Source organism: Sinocyclocheilus anshuiensis, unplaced genomic scaffold, assembly GCF_001515605.1.
Source record: "Sinocyclocheilus anshuiensis isolate Anshui unplaced genomic scaffold, SAMN03320099.WGS_v1.1 scaffold1486, whole genome shotgun sequence".
Lineage (NCBI taxonomy): Eukaryota > Metazoa > Chordata > Actinopteri > Cypriniformes > Cyprinidae > Sinocyclocheilus > Sinocyclocheilus anshuiensis.
In genome coordinates this window covers 7,396-26,364 of record NW_015552651.1, presented here as the reverse complement: position 1 = coordinate 26,364, position 18,969 = coordinate 7,396, and the positions used below count along the sequence as shown (strand labels likewise).

General features: G+C 38.3%; 2 protein-coding genes across 6 annotated transcripts in view; one reads left to right on the top strand and one right to left on the bottom strand.

Annotated features, from left to right (window-relative positions):
- The window catches only part of LOC107667063 (dynactin subunit 1-like), a 31,968-nt gene extending 25,621 nt beyond the window's left edge, over positions 1 to 6,347 (top strand). For 4 of the 5 annotated variants that reach the window (XM_016458654.1, XM_016458658.1, XM_016458657.1 and 1 more), the window contains 10 exons: positions 1,452 to 1,583; positions 1,667 to 1,792; positions 1,885 to 2,027; positions 2,130 to 2,299; positions 2,412 to 2,423; positions 3,751 to 3,863; positions 3,958 to 4,144; positions 4,218 to 4,291; positions 4,373 to 4,462; positions 4,545 to 6,347. In XM_016458654.1, coding sequence (XP_016314140.1) covers positions 1,452 to 1,583; positions 1,667 to 1,792; positions 1,885 to 2,027; positions 2,130 to 2,299; positions 2,412 to 2,423; positions 3,751 to 3,863; positions 3,958 to 4,144; positions 4,218 to 4,291; positions 4,373 to 4,462; positions 4,545 to 4,682 — 1,185 coding nt within the window. In that variant the 3' untranslated portion in view covers positions 4,683 to 6,347. The remainder of the gene's footprint in view (positions 1 to 1,451; positions 1,584 to 1,666; positions 1,793 to 1,884; positions 2,028 to 2,129; positions 2,300 to 2,411; positions 2,424 to 3,750; positions 3,864 to 3,957; positions 4,145 to 4,217; positions 4,292 to 4,372; positions 4,463 to 4,544) is intronic. The other variant, XM_016458655.1, reaches the window with a different exon arrangement.
- Positions 6,348 to 8,710: 2,363 nt separating this feature from the next.
- On the bottom strand, positions 8,711 to 18,570 carry LOC107667078 (desumoylating isopeptidase 2). Its single transcript, XM_016458677.1, has 5 exons — positions 18,059 to 18,570; positions 12,564 to 12,636; positions 10,036 to 10,129; positions 9,787 to 9,928; positions 8,711 to 9,672 (listed from the first exon to the last, which is right to left on the bottom strand). The coding sequence occupies exons 1-5, from the start codon at positions 18,095 to 18,097 to the stop codon at positions 9,430 to 9,432; spliced, it is 591 nt and encodes a 196-aa protein (XP_016314163.1). The 5' UTR covers positions 18,098 to 18,570; the 3' UTR covers positions 8,711 to 9,429.
- Positions 18,571 to 18,969: the final 399 nt, after the last annotated feature.

Below are 18,969 nucleotides of genomic sequence, written 5' to 3'. Positions count from 1 at the left end.
TGACTGCAGCAAAGCATTTACAGACCAAAGCTTGAAACCTAAACTTACTTAGTGAACTACTATTTGTCTTTCAAGCACTGGTGTTGTCTTCCGAATCTACAAATCAAGTTATTTATTGACATGCATTTCTCTGTGTTGTAGCACCTTTACAGCATTCATCTTGCTGAACAGCCTGAGGACTGTACCGTGCAGCTAGCAGACCACATCAAAGTAAGCAACTCACTTAGACAAACACAAAGAGAGAGACCCGGATCGCTACACATACCTTTAACACATCTTCATGTCTCTTTAGTTCACCCAGAGTGCTCTGGATTGTATGGCAGTGGAGGTGGGGCGTCTGAGGGCCTTCATACAGACAGGACAGGATGAGGAAGCATTTTGTGTGCTGCTGAAGGATCTGGACACTTCCTGTAGTGACATACGACAGTTCTGCAAGAAGATCCGTCGGCGCATGCCAGGCACAGATGCACCGGGCATCCCAGCTGCCCTCAGCTTTGGAACCCAGGTGATGTGCTTCCAAATCTCATTCATATTATCTATACATTAAATTGTATATAAATCTAAGCCTTCTGTTGATGAGGTTTATGCGTGTGTAGGTGTGTGAGACCCTGGCAGAGAGCAGAAGGCAGCTGGCCTGGGTGAATGCAGTGCTTCAGGAAGTGGCAGCGGCAGCCGCTCAGCTCATCGCCCCTCTCAGCGAACATGAGGGACTGCCAGCCCTCAAACTGGAAGACATGGCCTTTAAAGCAGCTGAACAGGTATACAGTATTTTGGTGAATCTTGAGAAAACATGTCTGGGTCACCATAAAAATAAAATATAAAATAACATAATATGTCATAATATATAATAATAACATAATATGGTCAGTAATACAGTGGAAACTGTAACAGTTTGAAATATTATTACAATTTTAAATAACTGTTTTCTATTTTAATATAGTGTAATTTGTATAATGTAATGTAATTTATTCCTGTAATGGCAAAGCTGAATTTTCAGCATCATTACTCCAGTCTTCAGTATCACATGAGAAATCCTTCAGAAATTATTCTCATATGCTGAATTGCTGCTCAAGTAACATTTCTTATTGTTATCAGTGTTGAAACCAATTGTGCTGCTTAATATTTTAGGAAACTGTGATAAGTTGGATTTTTGATGAATAGAAAGTAAACATGTTAATTATTAATTATTAATTAATTATTAAGCACATAACCATAATACGTTTGGACATTTTACTTTTAAGCAATTCTCATTGCTGTCACTCATTCTGTACTGTTTTAAAAACATTTAAAAAAATATATATATTATTTTTAATATTTTTTTATTAAAATCAGCATAAACTAAATATATAATATATATTTACTTTATAAATATAATATAATATAATATAATATAATATAATAGCAAATGGGGATGTAATGCTATCTGTTTTTTTTTTCTTCTTGTTTCTCAGATCTATGGGTCACAGGGCATAAACCCTCAAGAGTGTCTGCGCCAGTCATGCAGTGTTGTCATAGCAACCATGAACAAGATGGCTACCGCTATGCAGGAGGGAGAATATGACTCTGAAAGACCACAGAATGGAGTAAGTCTGTGCTCAGTCTGCCTCTCTAACACTATGGCTATGCATCTTTGTGCTTGTGTCTCAGTATGCATGTATTGTTGTAGATATCTCCTGTGGAAGTCCGAGCAGCAGCACTAAGGGCAGAAATCACTGATGCTGAAGGACTCGGCCTCAAACTTGAAGACAGAGAAACTGTCATCAAAGAGCTGAAGAAATCCCTTAAAATGAAGGTAGAAGCACTCATACTCAGCGTTAAGAGTCGCAAGATATCAAAAGTTTGAAATAATGTGAAAATGTTGAGTGAAAAGGTTCTTGTTTATAGGGAGAGGAACTAAGTGAGGCCAATGTGCGTCTCAGTTTACTGGAGAAAAAGCTGGACAGCGCGTCTAAAGATGCAGATGAGCGAGTGGAGAAGATCCAGATGGTCCTAGATGAGACAGTTTCGCTCCTGAAAAAGAAGGAAAAGTAAGAGATGACATAGAGGGTTGTTGCACATAACTCCTAATGTGACTCTTAATGTCCCAGTATAGCGATAGAGGCATTTAATGTGGCTGTTATAATCCGTAGGGAGTTTGAGGAGACAATGGATGCTCTCCAGGCTGACATAGACCAACTAGAGGCAGAGAAAGTAGAGCTTAAGCGGAGAATCATCAGCCAATCAAAGATGACCATGGAGGGCCTGAGAGGAAGTCAAGCCTCTGGCATTGCCTCCATTGTGACTTGTGGCATCACTGCTGGTAAGAGAAACATAAGGGAACCAGTTTAACTTGAACACTACGTTAAAATGTCTTTCTTAAGTCTTCATTTTAAATGGTCTAACATGTCTCCCATTGTTTGTATTCCTTTTAGAAGAACAAAAAGGTAATTTTTTTGTCAGGGTAATATTTAAATATCTCCGGTCTCTTTTTCTACCACTCATCGTCTGTCTGTGTGCTGCATGTGTGCTTGAAAGTTATTCTTACTTATGTTACTAGATATTAGCATTATTTTAGTTTTTGTTTCACAAAGATTTTGTCATGTTTCCCTTTCATAAGTTGCATGTACTGTAATCAAGAGCCATGCAATAAGTGACCATAACTTAATGTCATTTATTGCACCGAATACTTGATTCTGATTGGTCAATCATGACATTCCTCTCTTTAATATATTTAAGTAGTATTCAACAATGTAGTTTCCTTCCTCATAGCTTCCTACATGTTATTTCATGTCTGCCATAAAACTCTGTGGATTCTTTCTTCTCATCTAATATAATATGTAGCCATCTAATAAGTATGATAATGTACAGTCAAGACATTAAAGCAAAAAATTATCTTTCAGGTTCAAAAATCCTTAAATCCTAATCACTTTGTTGGGTTTGTTTTATAATGTGCATTATCACTTACATATATACCTTGTAAGTCAATGTAATATTTGAAATCTCAATTACTGCAGCTGTTTTATTATAATCTCCATGTAGTGAAGTATTAAGGAAATCCTTCATGTATTTAATATAATCCACCTAAGATGCTTCCTTTGAAATATCAGTGATATAATGCTATAATAAACACTACCGAAACGTGTCAAACATTTGGGGTTAGTAAGATTTTTTTATGTTTTTGAGAGAACCTTAACATGATTGCATTTATTTGATAAAAATACAGTAAAAACAGTAATATTGTGGAATATTATTTAAAAAAAATCTATTTTAATATAGCTGAATTTTCAGCAGCCATTACTTCAGTCTTCAGTGTCAATTGATCCTTTAGAAATCATTCTAATATACTGGTTTGATGCGCAAGAAACATTTCTTATTATTATCAATGTTGAAAACTGTTGTGATGCTTAATATTTTTGTGGAAACTGTGATACTTTTTTTTCAAGATCCTTTGATGAATAGAAAGTTCAAAAGAACAGCCTTTATTTGAAATAGAAATCTTATGTAACATTATAAATTCTTTACTGTCACCTTTGATTTAATGCCTCCTTGCAGAGTAAAAGTATTAACTTTAAAAAAAACTTACTGATCCCAAACTTTTAAACCATGGTGTATATATTTGTAAATATTTTAGAAAAATATATGAATTGTCTCTGTGTTTGTTAACAACAGTGTTAATGTCATTGACGAATAATTTCAAATCAAGCAAATAAAAATTTGCTGTCAAAATTAACACTGGTTAACATGCAGTAATTTGTTCTGTGTATGTTAAAGGTGTGTGTGCGGCTGCTGGAGTGCAAGTGATAGATTCTCCACTGCTGACTCAGCAGATTGAAGCTCAGCGACTCAGTTTAAAGCACCTAAAGAACGAGAACAACAGACTAAAGGTCTCTCCTACTGCTTCACAAGCACATTTCCCCAATGCAGGCACTGAGGATTTTTTCTCACTTTTGTTTTTGTGTGTGTCTGTGTGGGCCGCAGGCAGAAAAGATGCGTGCTCAGCTGGCATCTCTTCCTCCTCTGAACGTGCCAAAGCTGGGCTGGCGAGAGGGCTGCAGGCCTGAGGTGCTGTCTAGCGCCCTCTACCGCAAAACAGACCAACTTCTGGATACTCTCCTCCAGATGAGTGCCAATGTGAAAGTGGTGGACATCACTGGGAAATCTCCAGGTCTGTCAAATCAGGTCTGATTTCTGTTGTTTATACAGTAATTACTTCACAGTGTTTGTGTTTTCATTAACAGTGAGTCCCAGTGCGCAGCTCCTAGAGCAAACAGCAAGACTGCAGTCGCTCAGTGACACTCTCGATAGGCTTAAGGTAAACCAAAAATGCTTCAAAATCAAACAGTCATCATTAACATGTCTCCTGCACTTATTTAAGCAACTTCTCTCTTTGAAGGATGAAGTTGCTGAGCATGTAGTGACTCATAGGCCTGGTGCTCAAGTCTCGTCTGATTTCGCCACTTTTCCCTGCACTTCCTTTGTTAAGGTCAGACAAATACACAACATGACATTTTCCCCACATTGTCTGGGTCTGTATAAACCCCTCATTCTTCTTCCTCTGCTCTCAGGCAAAGGAGGAGAAGAAAGGAGATGCTGTGCTGGTTGGTCGTGTGATGATGCCTTGCGCGCGAGGACAGGAACAGGTGCATCATCTGGTGCTTTCAAAGATACAGTTACAAAGAGTTCATCGCCTTCTCCAGACTTAAAATAACCCCAAAAAACCAAACTTGCTCACATTCAGTCTTCAAAACATACATTGAAACAACAGATATAATGGAGAATGGATCTAGGGCCACAAACCAAGAACAATAAACACAATAAATGCTTCATTTTGACAAGCCCACACAAGTCAAGCATTTGGAATGCTTTGAATGTGATGATATCTACCACAGCAAAATCTGTAAAATGATACAAAAAGGCTACAGATTTGAAACATGAGACATGCTGAGGACGTTTTAACAATTAGACTTTATTAACATGGCATGAAATGGATGATTCGGCATGATCCCTACTGCTTTATATCTGCGTCCATTTAATACCTTTCATTCTCTTCCTGATTTGGATTCCCATTGATCCATGTTTACAAGTATTTACCTAAAAGGATTACAGTTCAAATAGTGTATGTTTAATTAGTGGTGCTTCCTAAGTGATTAGATTTAAAATTTTCAACTGATGGACAATAAAACAGGAAAAATTACCAATAAAATGGAAGTAGAGATCCGAACCATATGATTTGACCAGGAAACAACCACCCGAACACTCTGGCAACCACCTAGCAATTACATCGCAACATACTAAAGAACAATTTAAAATCTTATAGCATCTCCCAACTACCTGAAGGACCCTAGCATTGTGGCATCAAGTTCTGCATGCACAAGCACCGCTTACATTATTTTCATAAAACGTAAAAATCTAGTTGGCCATTTAAATGTGCGTTCTCATTTGTGGTTGTTCAGCGAATTTTCATGGGCGAAATCCAGTCATTTCAACTGGGAATCCACCCGATTAGAAATTTTGCAAGAGGGCAAAAGATTTCCCCATTCATGTTGGCCACGTGGATTCACTGCATTGACCAACAGAAAGCTGCTTGGTTGAAAGTGAGTTCTGTGTGAGCTGTGCTTCATACATTCCTAAACTCATGACAATAAACAATTAAGCTTTTTACCTGCACCTTAATTATCAATCGTGTCACACATAAAGTTCAGTATCAAACCTACGATTTCTCATTTTATACATGCAGTGTTTACAGAATATTAGGCCAAAGGTAAACAAAAACGCAATTTCAGGGCTCTATTTATGTACTGTAACTGCGAACAAGCATATGTTAAATGATTCAACTTAGGACTGCTACATTTTTTCTCGTTAAAACAGATCAGATGCATTTTATCAGTGATTCCTTGGCACAGCCCTCTTCATATTCTCAAAACAATTACTCGAGTATCAGACAGGAAAGATAATATGCTCTCATTCACTTTTCACATATATAATAATAGTCAAAGATTTAAAAGATCTGTGTGCTTGACTGTGATGCTTGAATGTGTCATGCCAATGTGCTTTTGTAAAGGAAATACAATACAAATTTGAATGAATGATCCGATTTAGTGTCAGGCAAGGGCAGGATAGCATCAGGCGAATGCTGCTCTGGGCAAAAATATAGAAGACATCATATAACAATATTTATTAACTGTTGTATATTTGCTCCAAGAGATTGTCAGTATTCAAGTGGTCTTAAGTTAGCAATGGTTTGCTTTGTTACTATTGTGTAAGTCATTAATCTATTAACTATATAAAATGCATACTGTTGCTTACAATATTGTTGAATGTGTTGGCATCTTATATATAATGTGTCAATTAAATAAATTGCCAGAAATTGTTTGAATTCATTTCAATATTCTGTATTAAAAATATATGAATGTATTTATTTTTCATGTGTAACATTACACTCCTCAGTGGTCCAAACTGCTTCTAGAAAGAGCTTGCGTAGATAAAACTAATGTGAATACATAGGAAATATTTGCATTGACTAACAAGCAATGAAAGAGCTTACAGGAACAGTTTGCAGATGAGCCATAAAAATGGTGATAGCTAAAATAAACCGATCTGTTTACCACATTAAAGAGCCACAGAGTTTTCTGCATCGCTTACTAGAACTGAAGAATATATTCTACTTGACATGGCATATTACCAAACGCATCACCTTGGATATATTAATCACATTTAGGGTAACTAGAACTAGAAACTACCAGTATGATTCTGCAACATATGGATACCACCACAGTATTGGACGGTAATAACACGGCTCCTCAGAACAATGGCACCATAAATGTAGACCAGATCCAAGAGATCATCAGATGGATCACATTTGCTGTTGGGCTTCCTGGCATTGGCTTTTCTATCTACCTCATGGGCATGCAGGCAAAAACTGGCAAGGCTGCTCCTGTCTACCTTATCAGCCTGCTCGCATCCGACATCTTCAACATCCTTGGGCGGCCGAAGGCATCTGGGGAGGATGCTGAGAAAACCAGTATGTCGAGTATGGATATATCCTCCCTGATATTCTACTTCGGGATCATTTCCAACATCGTGTTCATGGTCTGTGTTGCTCAGGAGCGATATCTGTTGGTAACCTGTCCACAGTATAATGCCTTCTGCATGAAACTCAAGCAGTCGAGCATGATTTCATTGGCTGTGTGGGCAGCTCCATTTGCAATACTCTTTCTGGCTTACCAAGGATATGTCATCTTATTCTCCATAGCTCTTCTTCTCCCATTACCATTCCTGGTGTTTTTCTTTCTGGATTCTTTTAGAGCCTTGTGGTGTACAAGACGGCCAGCAGCTGTGACTAACAAAAACAAGATTCTGGGTATGCAGGCGGTCATCTTGAGTAATTACAGTATGCTTTACCTTCCCTTTATCCTTAATACACTGCTCAAAGCATTGTCTTTAAGCTCCTATGTATACTACTTGGGATTTGTATCTGATCTTCTTCTCTATCTTGGCCCACTGGTGGACCCATTCCTCTCAATCTTCCTTACGAATGGAATCGGTGACATTTTGAAGGCCTTTCCCTGCTGTGCGAGGACAAACACTCAGGAGGAAACAGACTCTGTGAATACAGACACTGTGGAAACGGTGTCTGGGATCTTAACTCGGCTCTGAGAAAATTCTAATTGAACTTATAATAGCTCATTTTGATTGTTAGCATTTTACAGCTTTGTAATAGTTCACCCAAAAATGTCTTAAATAACAAGTGCCACGAAAGTAGTCCATACAACTTGAGCAGTAATTTTCTAAGTTGCCTGAAGCTGTATGATAGCTTTGTGTGAGGAACGGACTGAAGTTTAAGTCTATAAATAATTGAAAATCTTGCCTAGAAATCTTCCTTAGCCATGGTCACCATTAACTTTCATTGTTGGAAAAGAGCAGCTTGGCTGTTTTACTAAACATCTCCTTTCATGTTCCACGGAAATCATGTGGATTTCAAAAGACATGAGGGTGAGTAAATGATGACAGCATTTTCATTTTTGAATGACTCTCTAACATTATTCAGTGCCACAAAGACCATGATCAAACTTCAGAGGACACAAAGAAAAACAGCTAAAACTGAGTTGAAATGTACCATTATAATACATTATAAAACTCAACTGATGTTAGCAACACATCTCACAGGGTTTGCTCATTTCAAAACTATTTGACTTGACACAAAGTGGGATATGAAATAGATGTTATATGATAAAGATGTGTTCTATACCCTTTAGCTGTAATGTGTAAAATATTATTAACACTAATGTAGTGGACGTTAACATAACCTGTTTAGAGATTTAAAGGGTAGTTCAACCAGAAATTAATTTTTGTCATCTTTCACTCACCCTCATGTCTTTTGAAATCCACGATTTCCAATGTTCCATAGAATGCAAGAGATGTTTAGTAGAACAGCCAAGCTGCTCTTTTCCACACAATGACAAGTTGTATGGACTACTTTCATTGCACTTATTTTTGGAGACTAGTAACCTTTCACTTTCATTGTATGGAGAAGCACAGCTCAGACATCTCTAAATATCTCCATTTATGTTTGACAAAACAAAGAGAAACATACGGATTCAAAGCAATAAGAGAATGAGCAAATAATGACAAATTTAAATTTCAAAATGAATTATGCCTTTAAATTAAACACTCTTGTATGTTTCCACTGAGTTGTCAGAATTAACTGATAACTTTGAGAACAGTATATTTCGTATATTTTCTTTAATAATCATAAAATGGAATACAAATGTTGTCTCAAGTACATATAAGACTCTAAAAACGAAAAAGGTGTAAAACATCTGAGGAAGGTCTCATAGGATAAGAAGTCTGCCACTCAAAACAGACTGAACAGGTAGAGATCTGTAGAGAAAGAGTGCAGAGCTCTTTGAGCACGTAACGGTAAAAATCTTCAGGCACAGTCACAGTCACCAAAGTGTGGGATGTCATTACAAAAGTGTGGAAATTTGGCTTTTGTAACCCGCACACAACAGCACAATCATACACGGATTGGAACGCAAGAAATCTGTAAACAAATGTTCTCCATAAAAAAATGACTAGGCGCTTTCTGTAGGAATAAGGGGAAAAAGGCTAGTGAGCAACTCCAGCACAAGAAAAGCATTAAAAAAATAAAAAACAAAAAAACAGTGAATAAACAGAGCCATTGTGTATTCAAGTCCTGAGTTTTTAAAACAAAACATAAAAGGCCAAAACATAATTCAAAACACTGACGAACCCATAGAAGGTTTTACAGTAAACAAGATTGATAGTTTCCAGGCCCGTAACGGTCACTTGAGCGTACTGAAATAAATCAGTGAACACAGAAGGTGGGTTTCATCTAGTCCGCTGGTGAATTGCTAGTCTCTCAGGAGAGGGGGTGAGGGCTCTATTGGCAGCAAACCAGAGATGGCCCGTCACTCAAGGCAGCAGGGTTCATCGGCGTGGTTGGTGTCGGGTAGGTCTGGGAGCAGGTGCCACAGCGCAGGAAGGCGTCGAGGCAGAGGCTGCAGCATCTTCGGCCTCCTCCAGCTCTCCCTGGAGCTCCTGACTAACACTGGACTGCAGTGCGGCCGGCGTCAGCCACTCCTTTGGTAGGCAGCTCTGAAGGAAGGGCACACAAGAGCTGAAGTAGGCCAGTCGGTTCACCCAGCGAGGGATCTCTCGACCACAGAGGATCTGCCGCAGACGTGAGGAGTGAGATATCATGAGATTTTAGACTCTTTATGGCAACGTGGACCCAAAAGATTAATAATAATAATAATATATATATATATACTTCCTTCAGCTTACCTCTGATAGTGCTGAGGAAAAGTGATTGCAGTTCTTGTGCATAAGGTGATAGGCGTTCCCCTTATATTCCTTCCCCATTTCCTCCACAATTCTCTCCACATCCTCTTCTGTGAAGTCTGTACTCCCTAAAACAATGGCCTCTCTGAGAAAGCAAGTAGAAAATAAAGAGAGTGTGAGAAAGGGCGAGAGAGGAAGAGGTTTTTGCAGAAATATTTTGCAGACAGCATGGAGATAAATATTGTGACTCACTTGAATTTGAATGTCTCTCCCAGTTCAGTGGCGTCACCAGGTGTTATCTCAAAAATACCTGAAAAAGGATAAGGATGTCCTCCATAGGCAAACTCTGCAATAAAAGAGAACATACGAGTTAGGTTATTAAAATATCTCCAAGATCGGTCTTTACAGAGAGATTGCTAGTATTGTGCTACAGTGCACATTTTATCATTTGCATGAATTTTAAAGTCTTGCCAGTTTAAACTTTTAAATGACTTCACACACATGCTATTCTGACTTTTATACGGGTTTCAGAGCGCACACACAGAAACTGGCTGTCACAGTTCTCTTTTGCACTTAAACTCAAATACACACATGGCTATGTCAAAAACACACAAGGTTTACACACACATAGTCAGTTGTGACTTGAACGTAAACATTTGGGAGAAAATTGGTTGTATCTCAGTATACTGGATCAGTGTATTTGGTCTGAAAGTGACACATGCTGCTGTCTGTGTCATTAATGTTAATCAAACAACAAAAACAAAAGAGAAAAATCACTCACTGCTCCTGACTAAAGAACTTTTGTAGTTTTAATAAGAATCAATGTATATTTAATTCACTGAGTGAAGATTAAGGAATGTTTTATTTTTACATTTGATTATTCAATTTCTTACTTGAATGCTACTGTTAAAAAGCTACAGTACCTAAACATTTTAAACACTGTTTATTTCAGGAAAATTGTGATTAGACTGCCGATTGTGATCTTGGCAGAAAAAAAACAATTGTGATATACATAATTTTTACTATATCGCGCACCCCTAGTCTGAGTATTAAAACGCTCTGACAAGCACTTGACAATAGTGTTATTACTGATATACTATTATTTATGCTATATTGTTTGTATAATTTTCAGTTTTCATTTCATTTTAAGTTTTAGTAATTTTGTTTGTCATTTTTATTATTTTTTAAATTTCTATTTAGTTTTAATTTATTTTATTTCAGTATTTTAGTAATTGTAGTACTTTCAGTACAATTATTTTATTTTCTATTTACATTTTTCATTTAATCTTTATATTTTGTTTCATTTTAATTAATGAAAATGTTTTTACTAGTTTTAGTCAGTTTCACACTTCAGCAATGGGTGTAGATAGTGTAAATGAACATCTATTTATAACCTACACAAGTGAGGATGATATGTTATCTGTCTGTCTATTTGAGGTGAAGGCGAAAAGCAAACTTTGATGATCAGTATCTTGTGCTGTTAGTGCAATTAGCATCCAGTAAAAGCACTTTGTCTGTACTTCTAAACACCCTAGAAGGCTGTGTGCTCTTATTAGGCATTTTGTTCACACAGACAACATTCAAGAATACATTCGGAGGCAGAAACTGCTTAAAATGTTAAAGGTCTTTTCCTGTTGCGTCAACAGATCATCTATGATGTGAGGTTTAGTCATGTTTAGACACCCCCTTCTTTCTTTGTTGCAGTCATACAAGTTAAACACTGGATTTCTAAATAGCTTGACTCATTTGTGTCTGAGTCATAATGCGAGCCTTACCTCTGCCATAGATCTCAATTCCTGAGTGAAAGACTCCAATTCCCAGAGAGGTAGTGAACTCATTGATCCAGTACTATAAGGAAACAAAACAAGGCTGAGTCACATACAGTCAAATGATAAAAGTGTTTCAAGGACAACTGGGTTGCTGTTTTGATTTGCAGTGTTTAATGACAGTGGCGGTGGTTAAATCTGCAAAGGATGTTAATAATAGGTGTTAATATATTCAATAGATTCTCATTCTCCATAATAAACCATTCTTAACTATGGACTTAATGGGCTCCAATGTACAGTACTACTACACTCCTATAGATCTTATTATTACTGATATACTATTATTTATGCTATATTGTTTGTATAATTTTCAGTTTTCATTTCATTTTAAGTTTTAGTAATTTTGTTTGTCATTTTTATTATTTTTTAAATTTCTATTTAGTTTTAATTTATTTTATTTCAGTATTTTAGTAATTGTAGTACTTTCAGTACAATTATTTTATTTTCTATTTACATTTTTCATTTAATCTTTATATTTTGTTTCATTTTAATTAATGAAAATGTTTTTACTAGTTTTAGTCAGTTTCACACTTCAGCAATGGGTGTAGATAGTGTAAATGAACATCTATTTATAACCTACACAAGTGAGGATGATATGTTATCTGTCTGTCTATTTGAGGTGAAGGCGAAAAGCAAACTTTGATGATCAGTATCTTGTGCTGTTAGTGCAATTAGCATCCAGTAAAAGCACTTTGTCTGTACTTCTAAACACCCTAGAAGGCTGTGTGCTCTTATTAGGCATTTTGTTCACACAGACAACATTCAAGAATACATTCGGAGGCAGAAACTGCTTAAAATGTTAAAGGTCTTTTCCTGTTGCGTCAACAGATCATCTATGATGTGAGGTTTAGTCATGTTTAGACACCCCCTTTCTTTGTTGCAGTCATACAAGTTAAACACTGGATTTCTAAATAGCTTGACTCATTTGTGTCTGAGTCATAATGCGAGCCTTACCTCTGCCATAGATCTCAATTCCTGAGTGAAAGACTCCAATTCCCAGAGAGGTAGTGAACTCATTGATCCAGTACTATAAGGAAACAAAACAAGGCTGAGTCACATACAGTCAAATGATAAAAGTGTTTCAAGGACAACTGGGTTGCTGTTTTGATTTGCAGTGTTTAATGACAGTGGCGGTGGTTAAATCTGCAAAGGATGTTAATAATAGGTGTTAATATATTCAATAGATTCTCATTCTCCATAATAAACCATTCTTAACTATGGACTTAATGGGCTCCAATGTACAGTACTACTACACTCCTATAGATCTTAGTGAGGTTAGACGCCACACTGAATTTAACACGGATGAAAATGAGACTGTGAGGGACAGACTTAGAGTAGGAGTTCTCAACTCTGGCTCTCGAGGTCCACTTTTCTGCAGAGTTTAGCTCCAACCCTAATCAAACACACTTGAACAAGCTAACCAAGGTCTTCAGGATTACTAGAAAGTTGCCGACAGGTGAGTTTGATCAAGGTGGAAAGTGGACCTCGAGGGCCAGAGCTGTAAACCCCTGAATTAGAGTTTTTACAATGGTACACACTGTATAAATGTGTCATTTTTGTGTAATTTTCACAACTCACAATTTTCTGTTTTTTTAGAAAGGCGTTTCGTCAGCTGAACAACTGGTATGTTGTTAAACAACAATCCATTGAATGAACTGTACTTCTACCCATACGGTTTTGTTTTCATTCCTGTCAAAAATAAAACATGGCGCTACCCTGACTAAGGTATATGGGCAACTTAAATCATTATTAAAACAAATGGGGGATGTGCAGAACTCAGTGACAGAGCCTTCAAATTATGAGGAAATCTGTTGATCTTTTTGAAATATTCTGTAGGTGACCCAAATATGATATGTGCATTTGAAATGGATATTCATAAGACAGCTATAATCATTATTATTTTTTTAAATTCATAAAATTTGGTCCATTTTAAAATGAATTATTTTAGGTTTTGTTATGCAAATGATCTTTACGATTACACTACTAATCCATTATGATTTATTAAAACCATTTGAACAATTAAACTAAACAAGTATCCAAGATGATTACCACATTCAAAAGAGCAAACATGCATTGAAGAGTAACATATGGATATGTAGAGACAGCCAATGTGACTCAACGCATGAAAAACCTTTGTGTTCAAACCCAGCGTATTTCATCAACAGGTCAGCTGTTTGAGGAATTATCCGACAGCTGCCCCCAATTTATTATGTATCCCCAGAAAATAAGATGTCACTGGACCAGCTGGGTTCTAGATGTCCAACACTTTATGGCATTAAGTGTACTGCGCTACTTTATCTACATTTGTAATATATTCATTAGCACATTCGTTTTTGGCACAGTGTTGTTTTGTTGAAACATAATTTAAAAATACGAAAGGTTAGTCAAAAATAAGTGTAAAGAGATCTTTATCAAAATTTATCAAGAATTATCATTCAGGGTTGTCAAATAATGAGAGTACTCTTATTATAGAGAGTTATATTATAGAAAGTACTCTACTTATCCTTCTGGCCTCAATTACTTTAAAGCTTATTATACATATCCTTCCTCACTAGAGGGATTCGTCTCTCTGTGATCAGCAACAGGATTTTAAGTGTGATTTTCAGCATGAGTACTCTTATGCCAACAGAGCTGCGATTAGAAAATAAAATGCTCTGAACATGAATTATGTGGGAGATCTCACACTGACAAGTTCCTATGGGAACTTATTGGGAATGGGACTTTTCATTCCAGTTAAAGACCTCATGGTCATGCTAGAACCTGGGTTTATGACAACAACGTTTGGGGACATAAATCCACGATATTCGTGGATGTGTATGATTAATAACGAATTAGCCTCAAAATTACAAACTACATTTTAGAAATCACAGGCCACTTATCTGTCAAAATAGAAAGACTTGTACTGACAAATTTCCCATTTCCTGCTTAATAAGCTGCACATCTCATACATGGTTTATAGGCTAAACTAAGGGCATACAACTTGTAATGTGATTCCCATCCAAATTAAGATTACTTGACATCTTTTAAAACCTGGAGTAGCTCAAATTTCTAGCCTTAATCTTTATGTGAGAACATATGCTTAAAATAGCCCAACATAGTACTATGACTGAGTGAAGAGGCCTAAGGAAAGTATACATTTCCATGACCCTGTTTCAAAGGGTCAATGAGACACATGAGACAGACTAAATATTTAAATGGAGACTATTCAGGTTACTCAGTGATCAATGACACTTAAAAGGTAAGGTCAATTTTTCCAGTAAATTTTCTAGTCTTTTTTTCAGTCCACAATGCATTTGTCCACTGTTAAATGTAAATGAATAGTGCTAAATACAGTATGTAAATAATATTATAGGATATAATATATACATCCATGAAGAATTATAAATGACATAATCAAATTAAAAATGATGGAAAAATATAAATATAATTTAAAAAGATGTATATTTTATATTTTTTTTTAAATATATATTTATTACATATTATGCATACAAATATTCAAGTACTTTGAGAGCGTAGGGAAACTTGACTCATTTGTAGTGCTTTATGGGAGTGGGTGGGCGGTAAAAAGTACTTCTGGTGAAAAATTGCTTTTGTTTAGATTTTTTTGTTTCGATTCTCTGACTGGTGAAGGCTTTTTCAGAATTATGGGTAATGTAGATTTTCCACCAGGAATTCTGCTGTTGAACTTGATTGTTTAAAAATAAATTGAAATAATGTGGCCTGATAGCTCCAACAAAAGCATATACCATTGATTAACAACCTCATAGCTCAGAGTAGGTCTGTCTTTAATGTCTTATAACTTATCATTAAAAAGCTATTTCCATATGGAGACAATTAATAGAATTTTTACTTCTGGAATGGATTGTTGCACTACTTCCAGTCTCTGAGGGTACGTTTACATGACAACAATGCACTAAAAATGGAAATGCGTTTAAGTTTTGAGTACAGACAACATTGTTAAAATGATCCCCCTTTACACAGTTTCACGAAAATGACTAAAAACACTGTTTTATGCATGCCAAGCCAGAAGTTGGCGATGTCACTTTGTAAAGAAATACGACATGCCTGCGCATATGCATTCTTATAGACTGAACACATGACACGCATGTGCATGATGTCACTGTTTTCACAAATTTGCAGTTTATATGGAGAGAGTAAGAGTGTCGTTTTCAAAAACTTACACTTTGGGGACATTTACACAACACCATTTTTAACTAAAAATGAAATTTTTTTTGTGTTTTGGCAGTTCATTTACACGACAACTGCGTTTTGGGGGCATTACACCGTTATCATCATAAGACCGGTTCACCACATCCGATGGCTACCTTCTGCTGAATTCGTGCGGGTCCCATCGACCCCCCCGGACCAGCACAAGCACTGCATCGCCTGCCTGGGCCTGGCCCACGCTGAGGTGGCGTTCTCCGAGTCTGACTGCGTGCACTGGACTGACTTGCCAGCACGTGTTTTGAGGACTTGGAGGAGCATCGCTCATGGCCTTATGGGGACGAGGCCCACTGCCGCCAACGAGCCCTTCCTCGGGGCCTGCCATCGCTCCTTTCGCCAGTCCTTTTCGCTGACGAGAGCAGGTGGTGAAGTCGTGGTCTGCACCCCAGACGGCGCGCGTCCACTCAGGTCATGTTCTCCCACATGGACAGGGCGGAGGCCGACGGCTATGTGCGTATGCCCCCCGTCGAGGAGACCGCCGCTGTGCATCGGTGCCCTTTCTCGGCCACGCTTGGCACAGACCTCAGCCTGCCTTTTAAGCCTTACAGATTGACCACCCACCTCGCTGACAAGGCTTAAACCTCGCGAAGCGGCATCCGCGCTGCACACGATGGCAGTGCTGCAGGTCTTTCAAGCTAAGCTCCTGCAGTCCCTGGACAGCAGTGACATGGATGCAGATGTCGTGAAAGAACTGCGCACAGAGACGGACTTTGCGCTGATGTTGACAAAGCGCTCTGCTCAAGCCATTGGTCGTTCAATGCGCTTCATGGTAGTCCTACACAGGCACCTATGGCTGACCCTAGCTGACCTGAAGGACTCTGACCGGAAGGCATTCCTCAACGCACTGATCACTCCCTCCGGCCTTTTCGGGTACGCCGTGGAGTCGGTCGTTGAGCGCTTCTCTGAGGCGATGAGTCATCTGATGCTCCGGCGCATGTTCCATTCACCATCACGCTCCTCTTCTGCGCCCCGCTCTGGTCAGAGAACGGATAAGCAGCCTGCCACACCCTCCGCGGCTCCTCAATATGAGCCGGAAGTTCACCGCAGGCAGTCGACAGGACCCGAGAAAAGGCACCATGGACAGAGGAGGAACCTCCGCCATGACAGCGGAATACCCTCGGCTGCCAAGCCCTCATCCTGACGGACCGGCCAAGAGAGCTCGCTGGAGGCCCGACCCCCAAGCACTGCATTATGTTCCCCTTGTTCCTGTAGGTGACAAATGCAATGTTCATGTTTGTTCAGTAAAAGAAAAACATCCTCACAAAAAGAGCTGTTTTCTCCTAATAATATTAATATGGCGTTACTCGTCCTGACTCAGAGCAGCGCAGAGCCGCTGTCTGTGCCTGTTACGGCCTCCCAGTGTTGGCCTCCACGAGCCGTTTCCCCGCCAGTGCATTTAGCCTCGCCAGTCTACGAACATCGCTGCCAGCGATAGCGACCACAGAGATTCGGCCGCTATGTCAGTTCCTAGATGCGCGGAGAGCTGGGTGCTGAGCATAATAGAGCACGGATATTCCCTCCAGTTCAGATGCAGACATCCCCATTTCAACAGCGTGGTTCTGTCACTGACACTGCCTGTTGCTTGTTGAACACACAAAGCTTGATGCTTTTGAGTTTGTCAGAAAAGAACATTACAAACTGCTGATTTTTTGTCTGACAGGCAAGTTCCTTGATATTGATTAGCTCTTGATTGAACTCTCTATAAAAGAAATATCACTCGCAATCTTGCTGTAATGTAATAATGATTAATTGAGCTGTTCTCTTGTCGTTTTAAAAAGCAAAGCATACTTTATGTTAAGCTTCTTCTCAACAGCTGTCTCAAATCACACAGGTGGATTCAAATGACAGTTGAATTAACTGGGTCGAAGCTTTCAGCTAGACTCATATGAATACAATTCTTCATCTAACAAACTTGATGACCTGTTACTGCAGGAATGTGGTTAGACTTAAGTACTGTTGATGAAAGCAAATAAAAGCTGGATCCTCTCTGATAAGCTGCCAAATACTGCACACATTTCCTTAGACTATAAATCGTTATCTCTTTTCCATTGCATTTACTAATGGAGCTGTGAAATGCATGCTGACATGGCTAAGTCTCAAAACCTAGTAAAGCTGACTACGTACACGTTTAAACATGTCCAAAACCTAACAGGGTTTGGAGGGGTTGAATACTACACACCTCTGTCACGGGAACGAGTTTTCTGCATTTGTTTGAAGTCACCTACCATATCATACACGTTCAGAATAACCGGCTCGTTTGCCATCACAGGGATGTTGGTGTTTTTCTGCCGACCAGCTGCTGTTGCTGTCCTCCTCCGTTTTCCTGTTCACTCTATTTCTCAGCACCCGGACTTATTTTCTTTCCCTTTGTAAGCACCTTTGCTGCGTCCTCTTGACCTTTTCTGGTTTGTAACAGTTTAGAGACATCTAAGAGCTGGTCCTGAAGGGGGTTTTCATTGATTGAATTTTTAGGCCACTTTTTCCAGTCCAGCTACAGGGAGTAGCGACGCTGCTAGGCTAACTGCTATTTAGCTTCATGACAAGCTGAGACAAAAAAGAACGGCACACAAGAGAAAGATAAAAATATTCGTGGAGACTATGGAGACCATTCAGACGACGAAGTGATATTTACAGTGAACGGAAATGAAAGCAGACGTACGTCAGATAAAAGGAAGACGTTTTAGCACCCGAGATATGAGCAACCTCCCGTTTAGTGCGTGCGGTTGAACCCGAACTGAATGCGCCTGCATGATGATGCCCAACCTCACAGCGCTGCATTACTGCCACTCTACATGCTTTTACAGAAAAAAACAACACCCTCCACACATGCACACTTCATCATTACATTATAGTATCGTTACACATCCATACAATATTAAAACCAATCATATATGCATGTCAACATAATTTGTGTAAATTATTTTGTTTTGTGAAATGGGTTATTTATATATATATATATATATATATATATATAAGTATACTGAACAAAATTATAAACGCAACACTTTTGTTTTTGCCCCCATTTTTCATGAGCTGAACTCAAAAGATCTAAGACTTTTTCTATGTACACAAAAGGCCTATTTCTCTCAAATATTGTTCACAAATCTGTCTAAATCTGTGTTAGTGAGCACTTCTC